The sequence below is a fragment of the Epargyreus clarus genome, unplaced genomic scaffold, assembly GCF_041222505.1.
Source record: "Epargyreus clarus isolate Ecla_fem2 unplaced genomic scaffold, WU_Ecla_fem_2.2 ptg000026l, whole genome shotgun sequence".
Lineage (NCBI taxonomy): Eukaryota > Metazoa > Arthropoda > Insecta > Lepidoptera > Hesperiidae > Epargyreus > Epargyreus clarus.
In genome coordinates this window covers 7,593,959-7,615,413 of record NW_027332233.1, presented here as the reverse complement: position 1 = coordinate 7,615,413, position 21,455 = coordinate 7,593,959, and the positions used below count along the sequence as shown (strand labels likewise).

Below are 21,455 nucleotides of genomic sequence, written 5' to 3'. Positions count from 1 at the left end.
AAGAGATATCGAGCGTGTTCTAAGTTTGCTGCAGCAAGCATTTGGAACGATCTGCCTCCACCTCTAAGAACTAAAATGAACCCAGACACAGACAAAACAAAATATAAATCGGCCTTGTTAAAAAAACAACTTGCTGCAGAAAGCCTGAAACACGCTTACAGGAAGTGCTTAGCCCTGAAAGAGATTTTCACGAGTACATAACAAACACGTATCTTATTATTTATATATTATAGGCATATTGTTTTTATCCCTATATTAACACACACACACACACACACGCACACACACACAAATGTTAAATACTATTTGTTGCATATTATTGTTGCTATATAGAGCAAATTTACGAAGCGGCGATCGCAGGGAGAGGGAGAGTGAAAAACAGCGCTGCACGAGGTAACCCGTGCTAGCACAAGCTGAGACTCTTCCTTTGCTCACAACAAAATATTGTTGTGTGAATTAGATTTAAGTTTGTGATCATTTCTTTTTTTGTATCTTGTGTGGCAATAAATTATTATTAGTATGTTACATCCCTGCGAAGAAAAATCATATGTCACTGACGTCACACTCACATCAGGTATATTCTTCGATCACTAATAAGAACTATATTATATGAAAACATTGCCTATTATTAAAGTATTATGAAAATCCATAAAATGATTTAGTAACCTAAGGACCCCTACAATTACAGACATTTAAAATGCAATTAGCGATTATTTATACAGATAATAACAGATAAAAATTGTCACAGTTAGATCTTCTGATAATTGTAATCCGTATACCTCAATTCAGGGGTATAAAAGGTCCACAATATATCACTGGAGCATTCAAAGTTGAAGCCTTCCACGATGAGACCGATCCAAGTTGTCCTGGCGCTGGCGGTAGCAGCATCAGCTGCGCCTCAGTATGAGCAAATATTCTACAGCTACCACGAAGAGATCGGTATCCCCGAAGCCGCCCGCATCAAGGCTGCTGAAGAGAGCATGGACTTCGATGGCTCCAGGATCGTAGGAGGCTCCGGCTCCAGCGTCGGACAATGGCCTTTCTTTGTAAGTACCTAACCTTTTTAACTTATTTTTATCTATATCCTTATATATTTTATATATCCTTATTACATCAGAGCTTGAATTGTTTTCTGTCTGCGTCAAAGTTCATTTCTTTAGCAATCTTAACAGCACGTATATATTATTATTATTATATCTGAAAAGTAGTATACTTAATATTTTTGGTTTTAATGCCCGAGAGTTTCGTATTCTGACGAGCATCATATTTCAAAGGAGTTTTTATCGACCTCATTGAAACCATTTATGATTAGTTATATTAATTATCTGCTGGATGACTGCTTGAATATGTTCTAAGGATGTTTTTTTTATGCAGGGTGGTCTGTTGATTCAACTGGTGGACGGCCGTCAGTCCGTCTGCGGCTCCACTCTTCTCTCCAACACTCGCGCCGTCACCGCCGCTCACTGCTGGAGGCACCGCACCCTCCAGGCGCGCCATTTCACTGTCGTCCTCGCCTCCAACCGCATCAACGCCGGCGGCACCCGCATCGTCATCAACCGCGTGGAGATGCACGGCAGCTACAACCAGGAAAACCTTGCTAACGACATCGCCATGATCGCCTTCAACCACATTGCCTTCAACAGTAAACATTTTGATGATGTCTTCAAATCATTTTTCATTTGATTGCGAATTATTGATTACCTTAATGGATGGAATGGAATGGATACTCAATTCCAAATTGTTTCCCAGATAACATCAACCGCATCAACCTGCCTGCTGGAATCGCCAGCTACGCCGGTGCCGCTGCTGTTGCTATTGGCTTCGGTCGTACGTCTGACGGTGAGTAAACCCTTAAATCATTATACAATACATTTTTTTTACACTCGAAGTGGCTAAGACGCAAATAAGACAACTACTACTTTTAAGGTCGTAGAACCCTTTGTGGTTCGACTCGGGCGGCACCACCGCCACACCTATTTCTGCCTAATAACAGCAGTGTTACGCGCTGCTGTGTTCCGTTTTGAAGGGTGTGGTAAGGGAGACATACTTTTCCGAGGCGTTTCGAGCTTAGTCCTCAGGGGTAGCGGCGCATCTGTGGCCGACCTCAGGTAGGAATATCTAATCCTATCTGGGGTTGATTGCAGATGTCCATGGGCGGCAGTAGCCACTTAGCATCAGGTGGACTGCATGCTCGTCTGCTACTCCTATATTATAAAAGAAAAAAAAAGTGGCAACACGATGAAAATTATGGAGCTTTTGATGCTTAAATAAATAAATATTTGCAAGATAACATTTTTTTTCTCTTTTATGTGAATTATTTTATTAGTGCACGTTGGGAGTAAGAGTTTCCTGTCACACGTGAGTTGACGGGACTACGCCATTTTTAGAAATGATATAAAATACCTTTTTATAATATTTTAATTATAGAATAAATTTACAAAAGTTAAAAATCTGGTAAAATAATATAAATATATTCTTTCGAAACTGGTGAGAAAAATATTTAAAAACAACTTTTATAAATCGAGAACATTTTACTTTACTTCACTTTAACAAATTAACAATTAAACACAAATGAGCGTTTTACAACAAAAGTGGCAGAGTAACTTTATTTACAACTAGGGGTCGCAAACCGGTATTCGGGATTTCGAAAATACCGGGATACCGGGCCAAATTTAGGTCTTATGAATACCGGTTTTAATTTCACAAAAACCGGAATATTCGATATTTTCGGTTTTTAGTAAACAGTGACATACACACGCACATAAGAAATATATATATATAAAGACTTCTTCTGTGCGTGTGTATATCACTGAACTTCTCCTAAACGACTGGACTAATTTTGATGAAATTTGTTGTGTTCTTTAAAATGCGGGCGAAGCCGCGGGCACCACTAGTTTAATATAAAATATAATTAGGATATTTAACAAGAAAAACAAGAAAATAATCGAATATTCTTTATTTACTTTATATAACAAATACATGTTTTGCAATATTTTTGTACTATATCCAGATACATCTTATTGAAGTGTGTTCCTTCCGTGTTATTACATAGTATAACAATATTTTATTATATGTACACTAATAATCCCACGTCAAGCTATTGTCCCATTGCTGGACATGGATCTTCTTTCAAAGTAAGCGAGATTTACGTCAAATTCATTGGTCAAAACTCAAATTCCACTGCGCTGGCCAAATGCGAATTGGTAGACTTCACACGCGTTTGAGAACATTTTTAAAAAACTCTTATGTGTTTCATCACGTTATTGTCCTTCGCCGTAATAGCAAACGAAAACTAATTACTAATAAGCACTTTTTGAACACGACTTTGTAAAATTGATTGGTCGACCTTCGACGTAGGTCGTGCGTTCTACAGCTTCTGTTTTTGGACAAGAATCAAATATACCGGCCTCATACTTCTTATTATCACTTATATCACAAAATTACACCATTATTCTAAGAAAAAATATTATTTATAATGTTTTATCTGGTGGTTACCGCCCGATTTTGAGAGATAGCAAATTATTGACAGATGGTATTTCAAACTAACTAAAGTAAGCTGTCAGAATGTTATTGAAACGCTTTATGTCATTTTTGTATGGCTCAACCTATGGTAAGCACAAAGCCCTCCCAAAGATAGATAAATAGTAAAAGTTAAATTTTCTAACTATCTTGAGTTATTGAAACGCAAAAACTGTCATCAGCTACTTTTGGTAGCTAATTTAACTTTTAGTTAAAGGTTAGTAGGTTATTGAGACCGGACGTTAATAGATAGCAAAATTTTAGAAATAGGCGTATCTTTTTTCTGCGTCTTAATAGTAAGTAGACTGTATTCTTATAATAAGATCCTATTTTTCGCCATCTAATTTTTAGATAAGTAAACCATACTTTCGACTTTCAGTTTTATTTCGAGTCTAAACCAAAAAACGAAAATCCTAGATTATCCATTGATTACGAAATGCAGAAATGAGAGTATTACGTGCCCGTCTCTCTCGGTGTCATCGTCCGACTGAGGTTATGCCCTTAGCGTTTTCTTCGGCTAATGGAATGGAAACATGTAGGAAAACAAAACGAGAAGTATATGTAGCTTACGTGGCGCGGTAAAGTTTGTACATTAAGTGAACGTCTTCCTGTCTAGTCCTGTGAAACGAGTAATCATGTTCCATCAGTTAAGCAAGGAAGTACTTATTTTCTTTTTAAGAAACGTGTTCGACCCTCGACTTTCCCTTGGCTCCCATAAGAAGTGATTAAGGTTGAACGTGAGTTTGGTTTTGACATCGGGTATAGCAAACACTTTAAGTAATTGCACTTATGTTTCAAATACGCAGACGAACATATGATATGTTTTCAATGATTCTAAGATTAATTATAGGTACTCGTAATTTCAACCATATTGTTAGCCTATTGCTAATACATATATTAAACAGTCCGGTATCAGGTGTCTGGCTAAAATGGCATGGTTATGGACAAGGCCGGATTTAAGGAAGGGCAACCGGGGCGGCACCGGTGCCTCCACAAAAGAGGGGCCCCCACAATAGAGACGTCGGCTTTTTTTTTAAATTCCGACTAGTAAACACTAGTAAAAAAAAAAAAAATCTTTTCCTTTGAATTTTTTTTTCGCTGTTTTACCTTTATCTACAGTAGGTACTTTGTACTAACATGAATACTAGAAAAATCTATCTCCGTTTCACAATAAAATATTTATTGAAAAACTCAACTGAAAAAATGGTTCATTTTATTCGGAAAATAATTTGGGGCTAGGGGGCCTCCACTCCTTTGTTGTCCCAAGGTCCCTAGACCTCTAAATCTGGCCCTGGCTATGGATGATACATACTTATGGATGTTGAACTTCCAATTTTATTCCCATTCAAAATACTACTCAAACGTCAAGAAGAGTTATTTTTCTATTTTTATGCTTACTCATAAAATCAAACCAGCCAGTGATTATATCAATGAGAACTTGTTATTATAAAAATAGTTAAAATAATACTATAATAGAATTATTTAAATAATTATCTAAAACTATGATGTTTGTATGTAGGTTGGGTAAGAATGAAGGATTTGCACTGTGCTTTGATTTTGGCAAAATTTTTTTTTTTTTAGTAATCTCATAAATTTAAAGCATAAACTTTACTTTTATGATGTTAATCTTAATCGCCAGTAATAAAACATTAGCGCACATTAATATTAATAGTAATCTGCATTACTTAATTAAGATCCAATCATCTGCACTGATCACCTAACTATACATCAAGTGGTTTGCAAATGCAAAGGGAAATTCCTTGCTTGCTTGCGTGCTACTGTCTAGCAAAAAGTTACAATTATGTAACGTTTCTTATTGCTGATTTTTTTTTCATGAAAGCCCATTAATTGCTGTAATTAAAAAAATATGGTTCGGTATACTTAGACAACTTTGTCGGTCAAGTAACTTTTTAAATAACTCCTGGGGAAGTTTCCTCGCGCTGTTTTCCTTTACCGTTAAAGCAAATTATAATTAACTTCGGGACATAAATTAATAACATTACACAATCTATTTCTGTAGTACCTACGGATACAAAAAGGGCGATAACGAATTACAAGAACGATTTTCTGTTTCCTCGAAACAAGTCATCAGCTCGAGTTATGTAAAATGGACTGTAAATGAAACTTATTAATTACAAACAGAAGGTTGCTTTACCTTCCCACAACCCGTATAATACATGCATGATTGATGCTAATGACACATGCAAAATAGAATATAATGTAAACATTATGTTTTGACATATATTGGACTAGCGAACCAGCTTAAGAGTCCATGTGATTTTTCATGGTCACTGCCGTCCAAATTACATTAAGTATAATAATAGTACATTACGATACGAGGACGAAAATTTTTTTTCTGACAAGTGTGAGTTTGCAGGCCGAGCCGCAGGCGAGGACTGCAATCACACGAGTCAGAAAAACATTTTTCGTCCGCGTGTTGTATAAAATTTTATATTACGGGGTCGGAAATGGGGGTTTTGCGCACGCGAAGCGTGCGTAAAACGTCAATTTACGCACGCCGTGATATAAAATAGTACATTACGATACGAGGACGAAAAATTTTTTTCTGACAAGTGTGAGTTTGCAGGCCGAGCCGCAGGCGAGGACTGCAATCACACGAGTCAGAAAAACATTTTTCGTCCGCGTGTTGTATAAAATTTTATATTACGGGGTCGGAAATGGGGGTTTTGCGCACGCGAAGCGTGCGTAAAACGTCAATTTACGCACGCCGTGATATAAAATATTATTTTCCTACAAAAATCGGATTAACGTAGAAATGTATATCCCTTATCTTAATATTTAACTAACAGTAATTGGTGCGCAAGTTATTAGAGATAACTCTTAAACACGTTCACTTAATGTGGGCACCAAGAACAAACTGTACGTTTTTTATAACAAACTGATGACTAGAACTATTTCTAGACATCAAGTTGAAAATAACACCGCAGAGAAAACATTGTTGGTAAAACACCTATACCACAATAGATCCACTGAAATTTATTAACATGCTGATCGAAATACAACCACACAACGTTGTTAAATGTTACTCTTACAAGTTATACCTAACGGCACAGAAACATAAACATCACCAACAAACCACCGAATTGTAAAAGCTCATTATACATTAAAATTTATTTCCACACTTTCATTTGAGTGAGGGAATAAATCATAAAATACTCGCCCATATAAATCTTTCGCAAATAAATAAATACTATACTATATATTCAAAGTACTTGTAATCTCTAATTAGAAGTGTTTTAGGGCTGTGTTATTGTGACGAATGACAGCGGAGTTGGCACCCGCATGTTAACAAAATTCTTTGATATTTTTTTTATATATCGCAAAATCACAAATAACATGCTATCTAACAATACTATCGTTGCTATCTAAGGGCTAATTGTTGATAAACCGCTTCAAACCACACTCGCGTTTCTGTCCCTGGAGAACCCTACGTATTAAAGTACGAGTGAGTATCTGCCATATCACACACATCCAACCAAAAAACTGTTACACTGTTATAAAATGTTAAGAACAGAAAAATTAAGGCAGCAATGCGTTGGTACCATCTTAATACAGATATGAAGAACACTATCAACTTCAATAGTGATGAATGAAGGTAAAGTGTTTTAAAAGTACACAGATGTAATACATTTTATAGGAAATACTTGCTTTACGTTTATACTTGGTATAGAGTACGTAGAATTTTGCAAATAATTTCCTGTACACAACATACTCGTAATTATTTCATTTTTTTACAATATGGGAGTGGCAGACGAGCATGCAGTCCACCTGATGTTTAGTGGCTACTGCCGCCCATGGAAATCTATAATCAACCCCAGATAGGATTATATATTCCTACCTGGAGTCGGCCACAAGTGCGCCGCTACCCCTGAGTACTAAGCTGGAACACTCAACACTGCAGTTATGAGTCAGAAATAGATGTAGTGGTGGTGCCGCCGGAGCCGAATCACAAAACGTTCTACCACCTTCAATTCAGCAAGTAAGGAAATCTTTATCAGTACAAACGCAATAATCGTACTTAATCAGTGCAATAGTGATTTAGTCCTTTTTTTTAACGAGGGGGAAACCTTCAAAAGTTAGCCGACGACGTGGGAGCGACGTCGAGTTATGTGGGATTTTTACCGCACTAAAACCCCCCGGTGGCCGTCCTCAGCTTGTTGGAGAACTCCGGGAGCTCCGACGGAACACAACCTGAGTCCTCCAAGCGCGATGCCCCGTTCGGGCTCTGCCCTGAGAGAGTAGTTTTCGCTCCTCCCAAACCATCTGATTTACAGCTCAGCTGATTTACAGTCCTACGTCAATCGCTCTCACCGCCGCGCCGCTCGCCACGCTACCAGCCCCTTAATCATATCGAAGGCCATTACTACCGCTATCGATTGTAATGAATTAAAGCTTGACACTGAACAGATGCCTGTAATGAGCGATGCTCAAACGTCCAATGAACAGCGATAACGATATGATACACGTCAAATACTATCCGCTGTTTAATACAAATTACCAACATTTCGTGATAATGTCTAAGTTTAGTTTGTCTTGCGGTTATCGGTCATTAGGCATAGTAATGCGTGATAGCTAAGTAGTTGAAATTCAGTTTCACAATAGTGGCGTCCGAGGTTTACACCCAAAGGGTGAACCTGCGATTTTCTTTACTTGCTACAATGGTAAAAGAAAATATCGTGAGAAAACCTACGCTAAAAATGAAGGTATATGACGTTATGTATTACCATACCTTAAGGTTTCCAAGAATTGGTCTGGACTTGTAGCCTTTACCGGATGTGCTAAATGCTAGAATCATTAATAGGCCCGAATTAAACTCACCGTCTAAACGAGTAGAACCACGGAAAGAAATCATTTGCCTATTGTGTTACGAGTAGTAAGTGAATCACAAAAAAAAAACGCAACAAAGGCGGTAGAACTCTTTGTGGTTTCACTCTATTTCTGTATAGTGACAGCAGTCCCTGGCTGGCAATACGAGAGCCGTGTATGGCTTTGCAGGTCGCGGTGCAGGAGACACACAGTCATTCATTCCAACTTAGACCTCAGGGCAATGGAACTGTAACTGTCATCAAATAGAACACTAAACCTATCTGAGGGTAATAATAGATGTCCATGGGACGTAATTATCACTTACTATCAAATGGGCTGCTGCTTCTACAATATATAGGAGAAACTAAAAATAATAATTTTAAAAAGATCTAATTTTTAGTGACCTAAAGTACCCGTGAAATAGGTCATTTCGCTCATAAAAGTTACCCTTATCGAAATGATCTTGGCATTTCAGCTTAGCTTACGCTATATCGTTGTACAGGAGTAGATAATGGTCACTAAACGTTACCCCAAAATGTAAGGCCTTATCACGTGGTGCCCGCGGCGTCGGCGTCGGCGCTTACTGCATACAGATTGCCACCATTAGTTTGGAAACCTCTACGACACCTCAAAATTGACGCCACAGCTTGCATGCATTTATGGTTACTTGGTGTTACGAAATAGCTACAGAGGATACATAAATCTTGTCTGTCAAGGAAAACTGAAGTAAAGTGTCGTTCGTTGTTTTAGTGTTTTATATGTCGGAGGAAGAGTCAGAGTTATTTAATATAGCTTTAGCTATACTGTTCCTTTAGTATTTTAGTAATGTTATTGGTACTTGATCAATCGAAGGGTTAATTGATATAAATTATAATTAACAGTCATTGTATAGCTTTCGTATTAGAATCAGAGCAGAGACTTTAAGAGGTCTAAGAGTGGAGTCGAGGTATGTGGCGGTGCGGTGGGGAAACATTGATAAGAACTGATGTGACTGATCGAGGTGGATCATTATTTTGTTGTGCTTTGAGCGTGTAGTTACTACCTTGAACCTACTGCTCAAATCCTTTGTTTGTAAAGTAATAGTAGTAGTATAGTATAGTTATTATGTAAATCCGAAGTTATAAATGTTAAGGACAATAAATACTGTGATTACTGTATTTGTGCCTGCATCTACCCTATGACAACGTCCACAAAACCCATAGATTCTATCAATGATGTCGATGAGAGCCGTCCTTCTCCGACATATATATCTTTAAAATTAAAAACTCAGTTTTTATATTTTTGTCAGGGCTCGCTTGTATATCATTTTGGAAAGGGCTAAACCATTTTCTCGCCTCCAACGCTGTTGTTACTGTCGTTACTCTTCCGGAAATGGTGATCCAGCTTTTATCCCCAGACAACTGTTGTTTTATGAAATATAAGGTATTCTTTAGATGTAAACAATATATTTTCTCGTCACTTACTACTATTACAGAAATATAAGACTTATTCTACAAGGTAATTGAATCACTCATGTTGCTGCGTTATTTTCGTTTTATTGACAATTTAACCAATTGACTTTTACTCACAACGTCGATCCATTAATCTCTGGTCAATCAGAGCTAAATCAATATCATGAACTCAAATTGTTATTCCCGCATAGCATGTTCTAGCGTTCTATCTATATTGCACGTGTAACTTTAATTGAACATTTTATATACCCTTCAAAAATAATTGTATTAATCGAAATGTAAAATCTGTAACCAAGTACCTAACATTATATTAATTTAAACCATGGATAAATATAGACCTTTGATGAATCGAACCGAAGATAAAAGCGTTCGAAGCTAAACACATTACAACGTAAATAATAGGCATTACCGCGCCGGCACAAGACAAAGAACCCTCCTCGAAATAATTTTCTCCAACGAGAAGCGGCCGCTGTTTGCTACCACCGGCGCCGAGATACGGACGCAGACACTAAATCCCCTTAGCCCCCTCTCCGGATCCGCCAGCGCTCGTAATCAAGCATGAGATTAACATCATCATTTCATACATGTCTACATGCAAGAAATAAATGTCTTACGGGCTGCATTTAGCTTCAAATCCGCTGAAGGTCTGGCCTATATCCAAGATTCCAGACAAAATCTACGTGACAAGTTTTTTAAGACTACCAATTTTAACTACGTTTCGAATTACACCGTTTCCTCTTAAACTAATTGACGTTTTGCGATGATTAATAACGAATTTTGTTTTGATAAAATGAAACCACAAGCCAATTAATTTACTGTCTGAAGCAGCGGCAAATGTATGTTTACTGGCAAAATGTTAGATGGGCTGTAACAGTCGCTGTATATCAACGGCATTGTGGGAGCAGACGTCTAAACGAAGTAGAATTAATGTTATGTTATTTAATAGTGTTCTGCAATTGGAAAATTTGCTCAATTAATCTTCTTCAGTTGTCAAGAAACTTCTTTGTAATTGTTTGTAAAATAACAATTACATTTAAGATATTTTGAAGGTGGTAGAACCCTTTGTGGTTCGACTCCGGCGGCACCACCGCCATACCTATTTCTTTTTGAAGGGTAAGGGTAAGGTAAGGGAGACAGACTTTTCCGAGGCGTTCCAGCTTAGTCCTCAGGGGTAGCGGCGCATCTGTGGCCGACCTGAGGTAGGAATATCTAATCCTATCTGGGGTTGATTACAGATGTCCATGGGCGGCAGTAGCCACTTACCATCAGGTGGACTGCATGCTCGTCTGTTACTCGTATATTATATAAAAAAAAATACTTGGGTTTACTATTCTTTAGTACCTTTCAGTAATGATAGAGACAGAAAATAACATAATAGACGCGCTCATCATGTACCTCGTTTATTTACATTTTTGTCTTATTATGTACATCGCTTGCATTCTGTAATCTGTGTGTCTGCATTAGTAAGAGCAATTGAAACTCAATGTGCAATAAGACTAAGCAAGCGCTCGTGATTCGCTTGCGTTGATATGCGTCAAAATCGGACATAATAATTCCGCATATTACAAATCCACGTTGGGATATTCGTATTATTGGTCGTATTTATTACTTGTCATATTTGTTTATAAATTATCTAAGAGACAAATATAAAGAATATGCTCCGTTACTGACATTTAGGGGGTAACGTTTCTGTAATTCTTAGCTTCCGTGATAGAAGCTGAGCTGCTTTTTACTTTAATTTGAGGTTGATGATACATTATTCTTTAGACAATAAAGAGGGCATCGTCCGCCTTGCAATGACGTCGGCGGCGGCTATTTGCGTCCGTTTGACTGGTAACTGTCAAACTGCAGATTAGCAGATGCAGTGTTATTTATTTCATTTACATTGCACACCGCACTGCACTATATCACTCCAGGTTGTTTCTTGAGTGTATTCATGAGATTCATTGACCTGTTTTGTTTATATTTTGATAAGAAATTATCTGATATAATAAGCATAACAGACGTAATACATCCGCATAACCGGTGAATGTGAACGTTAGTTCACATTTGATATATCCCGTTATTAATCAAATATGACACAAGCATGTTAGAATATTAAAGTAGATATAAGAGCTGCGTATACTAAAACGACTTTTTAAAGTGTTCCGTGAGCGTGTAGAATGAAATTTGTAATGGAAGTTCCTGCGGTTGTGTAGAGAAGCATTCTCATAAGTAAGCTGTGTTACTTTTTTATGAAATTTGTCGCTCGTCTGTGGTCTTGATTTCGAATAATGGCTTAGATAGAAATATGCAGGCCCTTGAATCTTTTAAAATTGTGTTTGTATAATGTTGCATTGTTTTTTGCTTTATATGCTTTTTATTTAAGAAGTATGAAGAAGCGCGAACAATTGAACATTGCGATTGAATAATTCTGACCACAAATTTCCATATTCTATTGTCTTGTCTTTTTGATATTTGCAGCGCAACAATGAAAGGGACTCAAGATAAGTGGATGAATGATGGCAGTGATGGCTCCACAGTTACATGTTTCATGATTCAATGATTGACAGCAGCAGCAATAAAACATCTTTATATATATATTTCTTTTGTGCATGTGTATGTCACTGAACTCCTCCTAAACGACTGGACTGATTTTGATGAAATTTGTTGTGTGTGTTCAAGGGGACTTGAGAATGGTTTAGATTCACAATTTAGTCCATGGGAAAAGGTTTTTTTTAAATTTATTTTCAATTATTAATTAGTTATAGAATCGGAAACTATGTACTCACGAGGGTTCGGGAGTTGGTAAGACCAATTTTCGACAGATGGCACCACTGTCATTCCAATGCAGGTACAAATTTTCCGTTTTATGTATGTCATATTATATCTTTAAAATGCGGGCGAAGCCGCGGGCACCACTAGTTTACTAGTTAAATTGAAACGACTCATGATGCGAAGCATCAGAGAGTGCTTTACGATCGAAAAAATTTTTTCGCTTCATTTTGGCGGCTATTTTTATTATTATAGCCTTGATAGTTCACGGAATCAAGATATTTTGCATACTATTGTCGAGATAATTTAATGGAGATTAATTCCATACTTTTTAAAAATTGATTTACTGCAATAGAATTGGAAAAAAATCACCAAAATAGGTCAAAAATTTTTCCTGTCCGTCATGTGTGAAACCTGAAAACACTGTAACTTGTGAAAAAATCCATCATTTGAGTTAATTTTTTTTTAAATTCTAATCGACGATTGGAGGTCACTGAATGCGAATGATTTATTAATTCAGTGTCGTTTAATTGCAATTAATAAAAAACGAAAACTACAAGACTGTATATCTATAGATATTATGTACATTTATTCCACCAGGGGCGCTTGTGCAGTACCTTCTTCTTACTACAGCTGTTTTTTCGGCAATTAATTTTGAACGACTTAAGTTTTTTTTTTTTTTTTTTTATTTCATAATTAAATGAGCATTATGAGTCGTGCACTTTTGGATTTTCCAAACTTTTTTACTTATATTGCCCAATGACATAAAACCTTATGTTATTATCGATCTTTTTGCCATAGTGGTGGAGTCTGGTGGACTTTGGTTTTAAGTGGTTAACATTTTTAATCCAATAAGAGAGCCGTGCTCAGTCAACATTATTACAACATTAAATAATCAACGATAAAGTTACTAATAAAACTGGTTAAAAACCAACCAACCTACTCAATATGAGTATTATACTTGGTAGTATGTAGTCAGTAAAGTAATAAAAACGGTTTAAATGTTTAATATAGGTTCAATTAGGTTCTAATTAAATTAGTTTCTAAGCAGGTGCTATTCCCAAGGTAACACCTTACGGTCACGAAATAATGCTAAATAAGTTATTTAAGGTTTGGTTAACTTTTGGCTGTGGGGCCGTTCAAGTATTACGTAACGCAATTTTTGAAGATTTTTGACCCCCCCTCCCCCCCTTGTAACGCACCGTAACGTTTTTCTATACCCCCCCCCCCTAACGTTACGTAACACTCAAGTGTCAATTTTTACCCTAAACTCGCTAAAAAGTTATGTTATAGTTTTTATCCTTGGGATACTTTTACTTACATATTTACTTTATAATACTAAGAAATAAAACAAGAGATTTTTAATCCGAATAAGAGTAAAAACTAATAAAACATCAACTCCGAAAAAGCCGAACTAAGTCGGCTGAACCCACTCATTCAAGGGATTTCCCGTAAAACGTAAATGAAAAGGGTTGCCAATTTAGGAGTTTTAATTCCCTATTTTTTTATTAAAAAAAATGTTACGTAACGTGTATTACGGAAGACCCCCTCCCGCCCCTGTAACGCATCGTAACGTTTTACAAGACCCCCCCTCCCCCCCAAATTGCGTTACGTAATACTTGAACGACCCCTGTATTATTTTTTGTGCTTGAGCAAGGCTTGCATTAATTGAGCTCCTAATCATTGAAATTATAAATTGCTTTAATCATTAGACGGATAAACTTAATGAAGTTTTCGAGTGCTTAACAGCATCCATCCCAGCAGGTACATAAATATTTATCTGCCTACCTAGTGCCTACCGTTCGTTCATTCATTTTCTATGTCTGGTATTATCCGGCCATTGAGGAAAGGCGCCTGCAGTACACTTCCGCCCTCTGCGCGCCGCAACTCGCCCCGGCCCGCTTCTGCCGCCCGCCAAAGTTAACCCGACCAACGCGAACGGCGCGCGCTCGCCAGTCATCGAGCGGCCGTCTTCCGAGACGCTATGAATCTCCGCGAAACGTTTGTGACAATATTCAAGTGACATGCGCGCTCTTTTCTTGAATTGTGACTAAAAACAAACGACCCTATTGGATTTCAGTGTTCGAACAGAGTGTCAGTGGAGTGTAAACATTGGTTTTTGAATAAGTTACGAAAGGGCGGTCGTTTTACATTTTGTGCTGTGTTTATGTTGGGAGCGTTCCGTCCGGCGTGCTGGAGGGACGTCGCCCTCGAGGACTCCTAATAGAGGTGAGGCTGAGTCTCGATCGTTTTAACTTTGTTTGTGTTAAGCATATGTCTTGTGTTACGGCGGTGCGGTGGTGAGCGGTGATTTACGACGGTCGAGAGCCGGTTTTCCTCCCCGGAGACGGTAATGTTATAATAAATCCGGTTACGAAAATCTACCACAACATAATAACAACCATTAGTTATACCCAACTGACATCACTCACTAATATGTTTCTTAAATTTACTACTTTATAAAAGTCCAGCTAAGTTGGATGTAGATGCCTAAAATTTGAGTGCTTTTTCTGAAATGCCAGTTCCTTTTAAATCGTATGTATTTCTTGTGGGTAGTTCGATGTTTTAAAGATTAGTATAGACACAGTATAAGGATCTATATTATACTGTGATATAGATATGTAAGATAGATATATTGTAAGAGGCCAAGAGGATATTTAGTGAATTTGCAAAATCTTTATTGCGATCTATTAATTATATACGTAATGCAGGTAGGTATTTGAAAAGAATAATAAAACGGCTGAAAACAGAAAGTATTGTTGGTACTCAAAAAAGCTAAGCTCAAAACCAGTTTTAATTAAATGTACGAAAATACCAATCAGCTGTTTTTTATGTACCACCGAGTCCCACTCTGCAGTTTGAGAGCTTATCTACCTTACCTTAATACTTATTAATTAATGTAGCGCATTTTAATGTGGTAGGTAGGCGGCAAAAGTTCGCGATCTGGACAAATTAAAGAACATTTTTCTATTCGGAAGGATTATAAATTAATAGTCCGTGTAAAAATTTATTTAAGTAGTTAACCAGTTGTAACCTTTGCAGTAAATACTCCTTATTATGCTAATTCTTGTTATTGGGATAAAATAGGCAACTGTAAATGAAATTGTTCATTGCATTACCTACTCGTATCTTCACAGTCAGATAGGTATAACGTTTTCCGTTGTAGGTGTAGACGTGCGGTCGGCCAGTGAAACCACAGCTTTTACTAGTAAAAAGGTTTTATATTGAAATAATTTAAAATTTATTGTAACTGTTACCTAATTAGATGTTATAAATAGAATTGTGAATAACATTTTACATTGGAATAAAATGTTATCTCATCACTATTTAAATTGACGCTCGCTATTAATAATAAAAAGTCTCTCAAAATTTTTCCTACTTAAGATAGATCATGGGTAGACAAAACAAGGGATAGATTGGATATTTATACGTTATATTAGTCTGTTTATGGTTTTGAGACTGTTTCCAAAACTATGTGATACTATTATCACATAATATGGCATTAATGCGTAGCTGATTTTCACCATACTATTAAAATCGGTCGGATAGTACCGATGAAGTGAATGGTGTAACTATAACAATACGGAATTTAACCGAAGACCATAGACCATTGTGAATCAATACGACTTGCGTCGATGTTTGTGTCTAAGAATAACTTAGAATTCTTCAAAATTGTTTCCTATTTATTTTATTGTGTCACAAACTATTATTCGAGTTTATACGTAACGTTAATATGTTTTTTTTTTAGTTACAATATGGAGACAATTTTATTATGTCACATATGTACTCGTATAATGTATGATGATATAAATTACAATCAAAGCCTATAAATATAAAGTCCTTTACACTTATACTAAGAATACAGGGACCAGACTAGATACCACCCTAGGATACTATTTGTAATATACAGCAAAGCAATTTTGAGTCTAAACAACTGTAGGACGCTTCACACAAAATAGACATAAACCTTTTAAAATAATTCCGAGCATTTCTCAAGCTCCTTGACTAGCTGGATTTTTTTACTTATACAGGCGCAATTATTCTTATTAGGAAAGTTCTAGTTTCAGAGGAGGACTAGCAAGAAACCTACCCACCTAGTTATTACTGGCTTTCCTCCTGTTATTAATTTGCGGCGTAAAGCTCGTCGTTATCGCGTCGTAAAGATGTAGTAATTACTTTCGAGTGTGGCTTAGCTACGCCGGTCAAAGATAAATCAGATGGTTATTTGAAAAAACATTCCATAAATAATAATGTTTTGAAATAAGTTATGTCTCTCGTGAAGTGAAGAATTGATTATGGAATCTACAGCAGAATGATCATGTGGAACCTTCGTACATTTTTTTATATTTAGAGGTTACAGAGGACGATGTAGGCCTACTCATGATGAGTGACAACTGCCGATCATGGGCATCTGTTATCAATCCCATATGATTGGAGTAATTCCTGAGGTCGGACGCAGATGCGATTGTATGTTGCTATTCCTGGGGACCATGTTTTGCGTATTGAAAATCGAACCTTTAACAACTTCTGCTTACTAGATATTGTAAATTTTCTATCTTTGGTGTGCAAACATTAGATAAATTGATTAGGAAAGTTGGAAGCTTCCAATTATATTCTCTCATATACAAACCATTCGAAGCAGAACAGCTGCGCTTAACACTTGTTTTGTGCAGGAATAAGTAAGTGGTAGTGCCTCCGGAGACTAACTAAAGGGACTTACACCAAGTCCGCCTTATTCACACGAATATTTATAAAAAAAAGTCTAAAAGCTTCGATTACACATGTAAGCACCCTATAGATGCACGTTCACAATCCAATAATTGAAACTGCTACAAATTTGTTCGTTGACCTACATTCCGTGGCAGTAAAATGAATCCGGGATAAAATGTGTTACGCGATGACAAAATCCAATACGCCTGTTCACATCACGTTTTTACAAAAAGTTATGCAGCTTAACTTTTTGTTGGCATCGTGGAAAGTTGGCTAATATTTTTATTAGTTCGAATAAAAACGGAGCTCATGTTTAAGTTGTAATGTTTTATTGCATAAGCCATTTTGTTAAGCCTAATGGTATAATTTATACCTTTGCAACCCCTTACTTATAGTTGTTTTCTACGCGAGAACAAATTGTATACATTACACTATTTGTAAACGTAAAAGAACTTCAATAAAGAATACACGAAAATATATAATGTATTATAGCAGTAATATCCTGGTGGTTAGAAACTTAGCCTCTCAATCAGGGCGTCCAAGGTTTGAATCCCAGGCAATTGAGTAACAATCTGCATTTGGCCAGCGCGATGTGCTATGTCCTAAACTAGAAAAGTACCCAACAGTGGAACAGTAATGGCTGGACGACGACATAATGTATGCATAGAATATAGTTGTTTTTAAAACGACGTAACGACGTGTTTCAGCACTACAAATTACCTTAATGATGTCATGAGCATTATCCGACTAACTCGCATATTAAAGCCGGTGTGTGTGTTTTCAATGCGGTGTTATCGCCACAATACCTATTTAAGAGAAAATTCTTATAAGAAAATTGTTACTGTATATTGGTTTGGAGAGTATGATTAAATCAGATGATTAGATTAAATCTTCAAAGGCAACAACGCATCAGTGATTGGTCTCAGGTTATAAGTACTCCACTTGGGGTCGATTACAGTAATCTTTTACGGCCATGTCCAAAAATTATGTGGTGTTAATAAAATTTCAATAGTCAGTCTGTCGTATAAGTGGTATAAATCATCTAAATAGGCCTCATTACCGAACATAGGCCCGAAGCGAGAATGAAAATGCGTAACCTACTTAGCGGGTCAGCCCGGCAGTACCAAATAGCGAATTATTCGCCGCATTTATCCCAACTAAATGATCTTATGTTTGGCCGGTTTGGTGGTCGGATTTAAGTGTCATATCCTCTTTCGCTTGAAAACAGTGAAAATGTATTTTGGTACGTTTAAAATTAACCAATGTTAGTATGGCTGTTTATATCGCTTTTGCTTTTTCTTAAATAGAGTTTAGAGGAAACATCATCTCACTAAATATCATCATCAACGTCAACTCATTTGGGAAGTTAGGTACTTTGAGGGAAGCCGGTCGCCAAGCTGGTCTGATGCAGATCCTTGAGGTCTGATAATTTTCGTTCGAATTTGCCCTACTTTTGGATACATTAAGCCTTTCGAAGGGAGAACGGTTAAGGGCTTTAGGCTTTAGTCCACCACGTCGATCAATTACGGATCGGTAGACACACTCATTGCAAACTTTGTTTTATCCAACTCACAGCAATTGATGATGTAAATACGAAAATAAAACGCACCATGAAGTGACCTCATGCAGTTAATTGTACGCGAAAATGTGTCTTGGACTATTTATGGCTAACAAGGATCAAATTCTTCGTTTTAGTTGCAAATTGGTAGAATAGTAGGTTATCCGATGCGTATACTCAATTCTCAAATAGCAGAATCGAAAATAAAAGCACACATATTCTACCACTATAACCAGACTAACACTACTACATATTTGTTGTTGAGTAGCATATAAATGTGTGAATATTTCAGCATGTATGAGATGCCGCTTTAAAAAAAGAAATTACTTTAAATATTGGAGCATTTGAGTCACTTATCTTGATTAACTTGGAAAGTAAAAATATCTGCATATAAAATGTCGTGAAATTGTTAGAGGCACTTTAGAGAAACCAATGATTATAACATACGTACAAGAATTTCTCTTTTAAAGTCATGTGTAAGTTCATCTAGTCATTGATATTGATCAAAATATTGACAATTTTAACACTAAAACTCCTCAATAGCCTCCAAAGAAAATAAATCGGCAAATTAAAGAGAAAAGATATAATTTTGTATCTGTTTTCTATTTATACGTGGAAGATGAGTGAAATATGTATTTGAAATAGAGAACACAAAGGCTATTTCACTTCTATCAGTCGTATCCAAGTCTTGTATAACAGGCTCCGTCTCGAATGGATGGAGAATTAGGTTACACAGGATACAAGAGCGCGAGTAAGCAATCCTGAAATAGTACAATCAATAAACAGCTTGAGAGCTACTGCAAAATAGAAATTTGCGTAACTTTGTACCATTATCCAGTTGAGGAATGCTATAAATTTCTGTAGTTGAACTTTAGCTGTAAATAATGTACACCATGTGTTTGGGTCGGCATTTGGCAAAATATTTCACACTTAGTGTTAAGCGCTGCTGTGCTTTGGTTTGAAGGGCGTGGTAGGAGAGACATTTGTATGAGGCGTTTAAACTTAGTACTTAAGTGTAGTAAGGCATTTGTGGCCAACCTCAGGTAGTGTTCTATTTCTATCTGGAGTTGATGATAGATGTTAAACGACGATAAATTCCACTTGCCATCTGGTGGGCTGCATGCTCATATGCTTATTTATATAAGTCTGGGATACATATTTGTTTACTCCAAAGACCATCGCCATGAACAAGCTCGCAATATGATAGGCAAATATTATACATTGGAAAGAAAAGGTATGTCAATTAGTACAATTTGGCTCGGAGTTGACTGTACTTCAAGCACGGATAAGAGGTGTTGAAAAAGTCTTTCACGTAACCAATGGTTGTCTATTCCAAATGTTGCTTTTACGATTATGTCAGATTTGATCCAAATACGTTTTTGTGGGATTTTAAGTTTGAGTAGTTTCGCCTGAAGTTCCATTAAACGTTGCATAAGAAAAAAAGCTCCTGATTTATATTTCAATATTTAATTAACGACTTGATAAGAAGACTCGATTTTTTACTATATGTATATCATTTGAAACATAGTATAGTATACTGTATAGTATAGTAGTATTGTTTCTCCGGAATTAAATAATGTACTGAGTCATATCTAATTTATCAGTCTATATAATCAACTAAGCTACTCGCGGAGCAGTTAGGCGACACAAATACGTTTCGTGAACTATTCAGCAGCTCAATAGGCTCTCGAGTTACTGGCTTTGTTTCAAATGGAACGAGAATTCGGTTACATCGGATAGAAATCGATACCGCACAAACGTAGCACCGAGCCGATTATCGGTTGAACTAATGCTAGTAATTGAGACTGACGGTCTTTGATAAGTAAAATATAAAGATACTTCACCGTCTTGAAATTAAATGAACCCACAAACTCGTGATTTCATAATTTAGTTTTTTAATTCTTGACAGATTAAATTGACGTATAAATATATAACGAATATTACGTAGGTAATTTACGTAATAAATAAATATTTCAAATATTTTATGGAAATTATAGAACGGACACGTGGCACCACTTTATTTAGGCAACAATTTCAATTCTCAAAACTGGTTACACTTTCTTGTTAGGAGTGATCAATCTATGAATTTTACTCATCTAAGCCGACGGTAAGCGATATGATGCTGTGAACTTTGCTACTCGCATAGTACGGCGTGTAGTCTGTCTATGCGAGTTGATTGTGGTTCAAGTGAATTTGAAAGTGATAAAATCCTTTGTGATTTTCCGCCGCTACATATAATAAGGGAAATTATAAAACGATCGAATAAAAAAAAACTTAGCGACTGATAATGACATACTGTTTTAATAACTTGTGCGACTACATTACTAAGTGAGCGACTACATTACTAAGTAAGCGACTGGAAATATAGAGAGGCAACTTTAGTATTAAGATAGATTAGGTTTTTCTAATTGAATTGGTTAGGATAGGTTGGAACATATAAGCCAAAATAAAACTAAGCGAGAGCAGGGCGCGGGAGCGCCCTGCGAGCGGGTGGGACCAATCTGTATGAATTTAGTTTCAGACCTTACCTTTCATTCATGATCAATGACATGAGCACACAATATTCTACTTATTATAGTATTTCTCAAAGTGGTTTTTGTATTCGAAACACTTCATTTAAAATAAAATGCTGTTCA

At 36.6% G+C, this 21,455-nt stretch overlaps 2 protein-coding genes across 6 annotated transcripts in view; both read left to right on the top strand.

Annotated features, from left to right (window-relative positions):
* Positions 1-838: 838 nt before the first annotated feature.
* On the top strand, positions 839-14,539 carry LOC140753063 (prostasin-like). The gene is made up of 4 exons (XM_073087434.1): positions 839-1,046; positions 1,375-1,642; positions 1,750-1,839; positions 14,412-14,539. The coding sequence occupies exons 1-4, from the start codon at positions 846-848 to the stop codon at positions 14,537-14,539; spliced, it is 687 nt and encodes a 228-aa protein (XP_072943535.1). The 5' UTR covers positions 839-845.
* The window catches only part of LOC140753186 (adenylate cyclase type 1), a 144,161-nt gene continuing 137,185 nt past the window's right edge, over positions 14,480-21,455 (top strand). For 3 of the 5 annotated variants that reach the window (XM_073087623.1, XM_073087622.1, XM_073087621.1), the window contains exon 1: positions 14,480-14,780. The gene's annotated coding sequence lies outside the window, so the exon portion shown is untranslated. The remainder of the gene's footprint in view (positions 14,781-21,455) is intronic. The other 2 variants (XM_073087624.1, XM_073087625.1) reach the window with 2 other exon arrangements.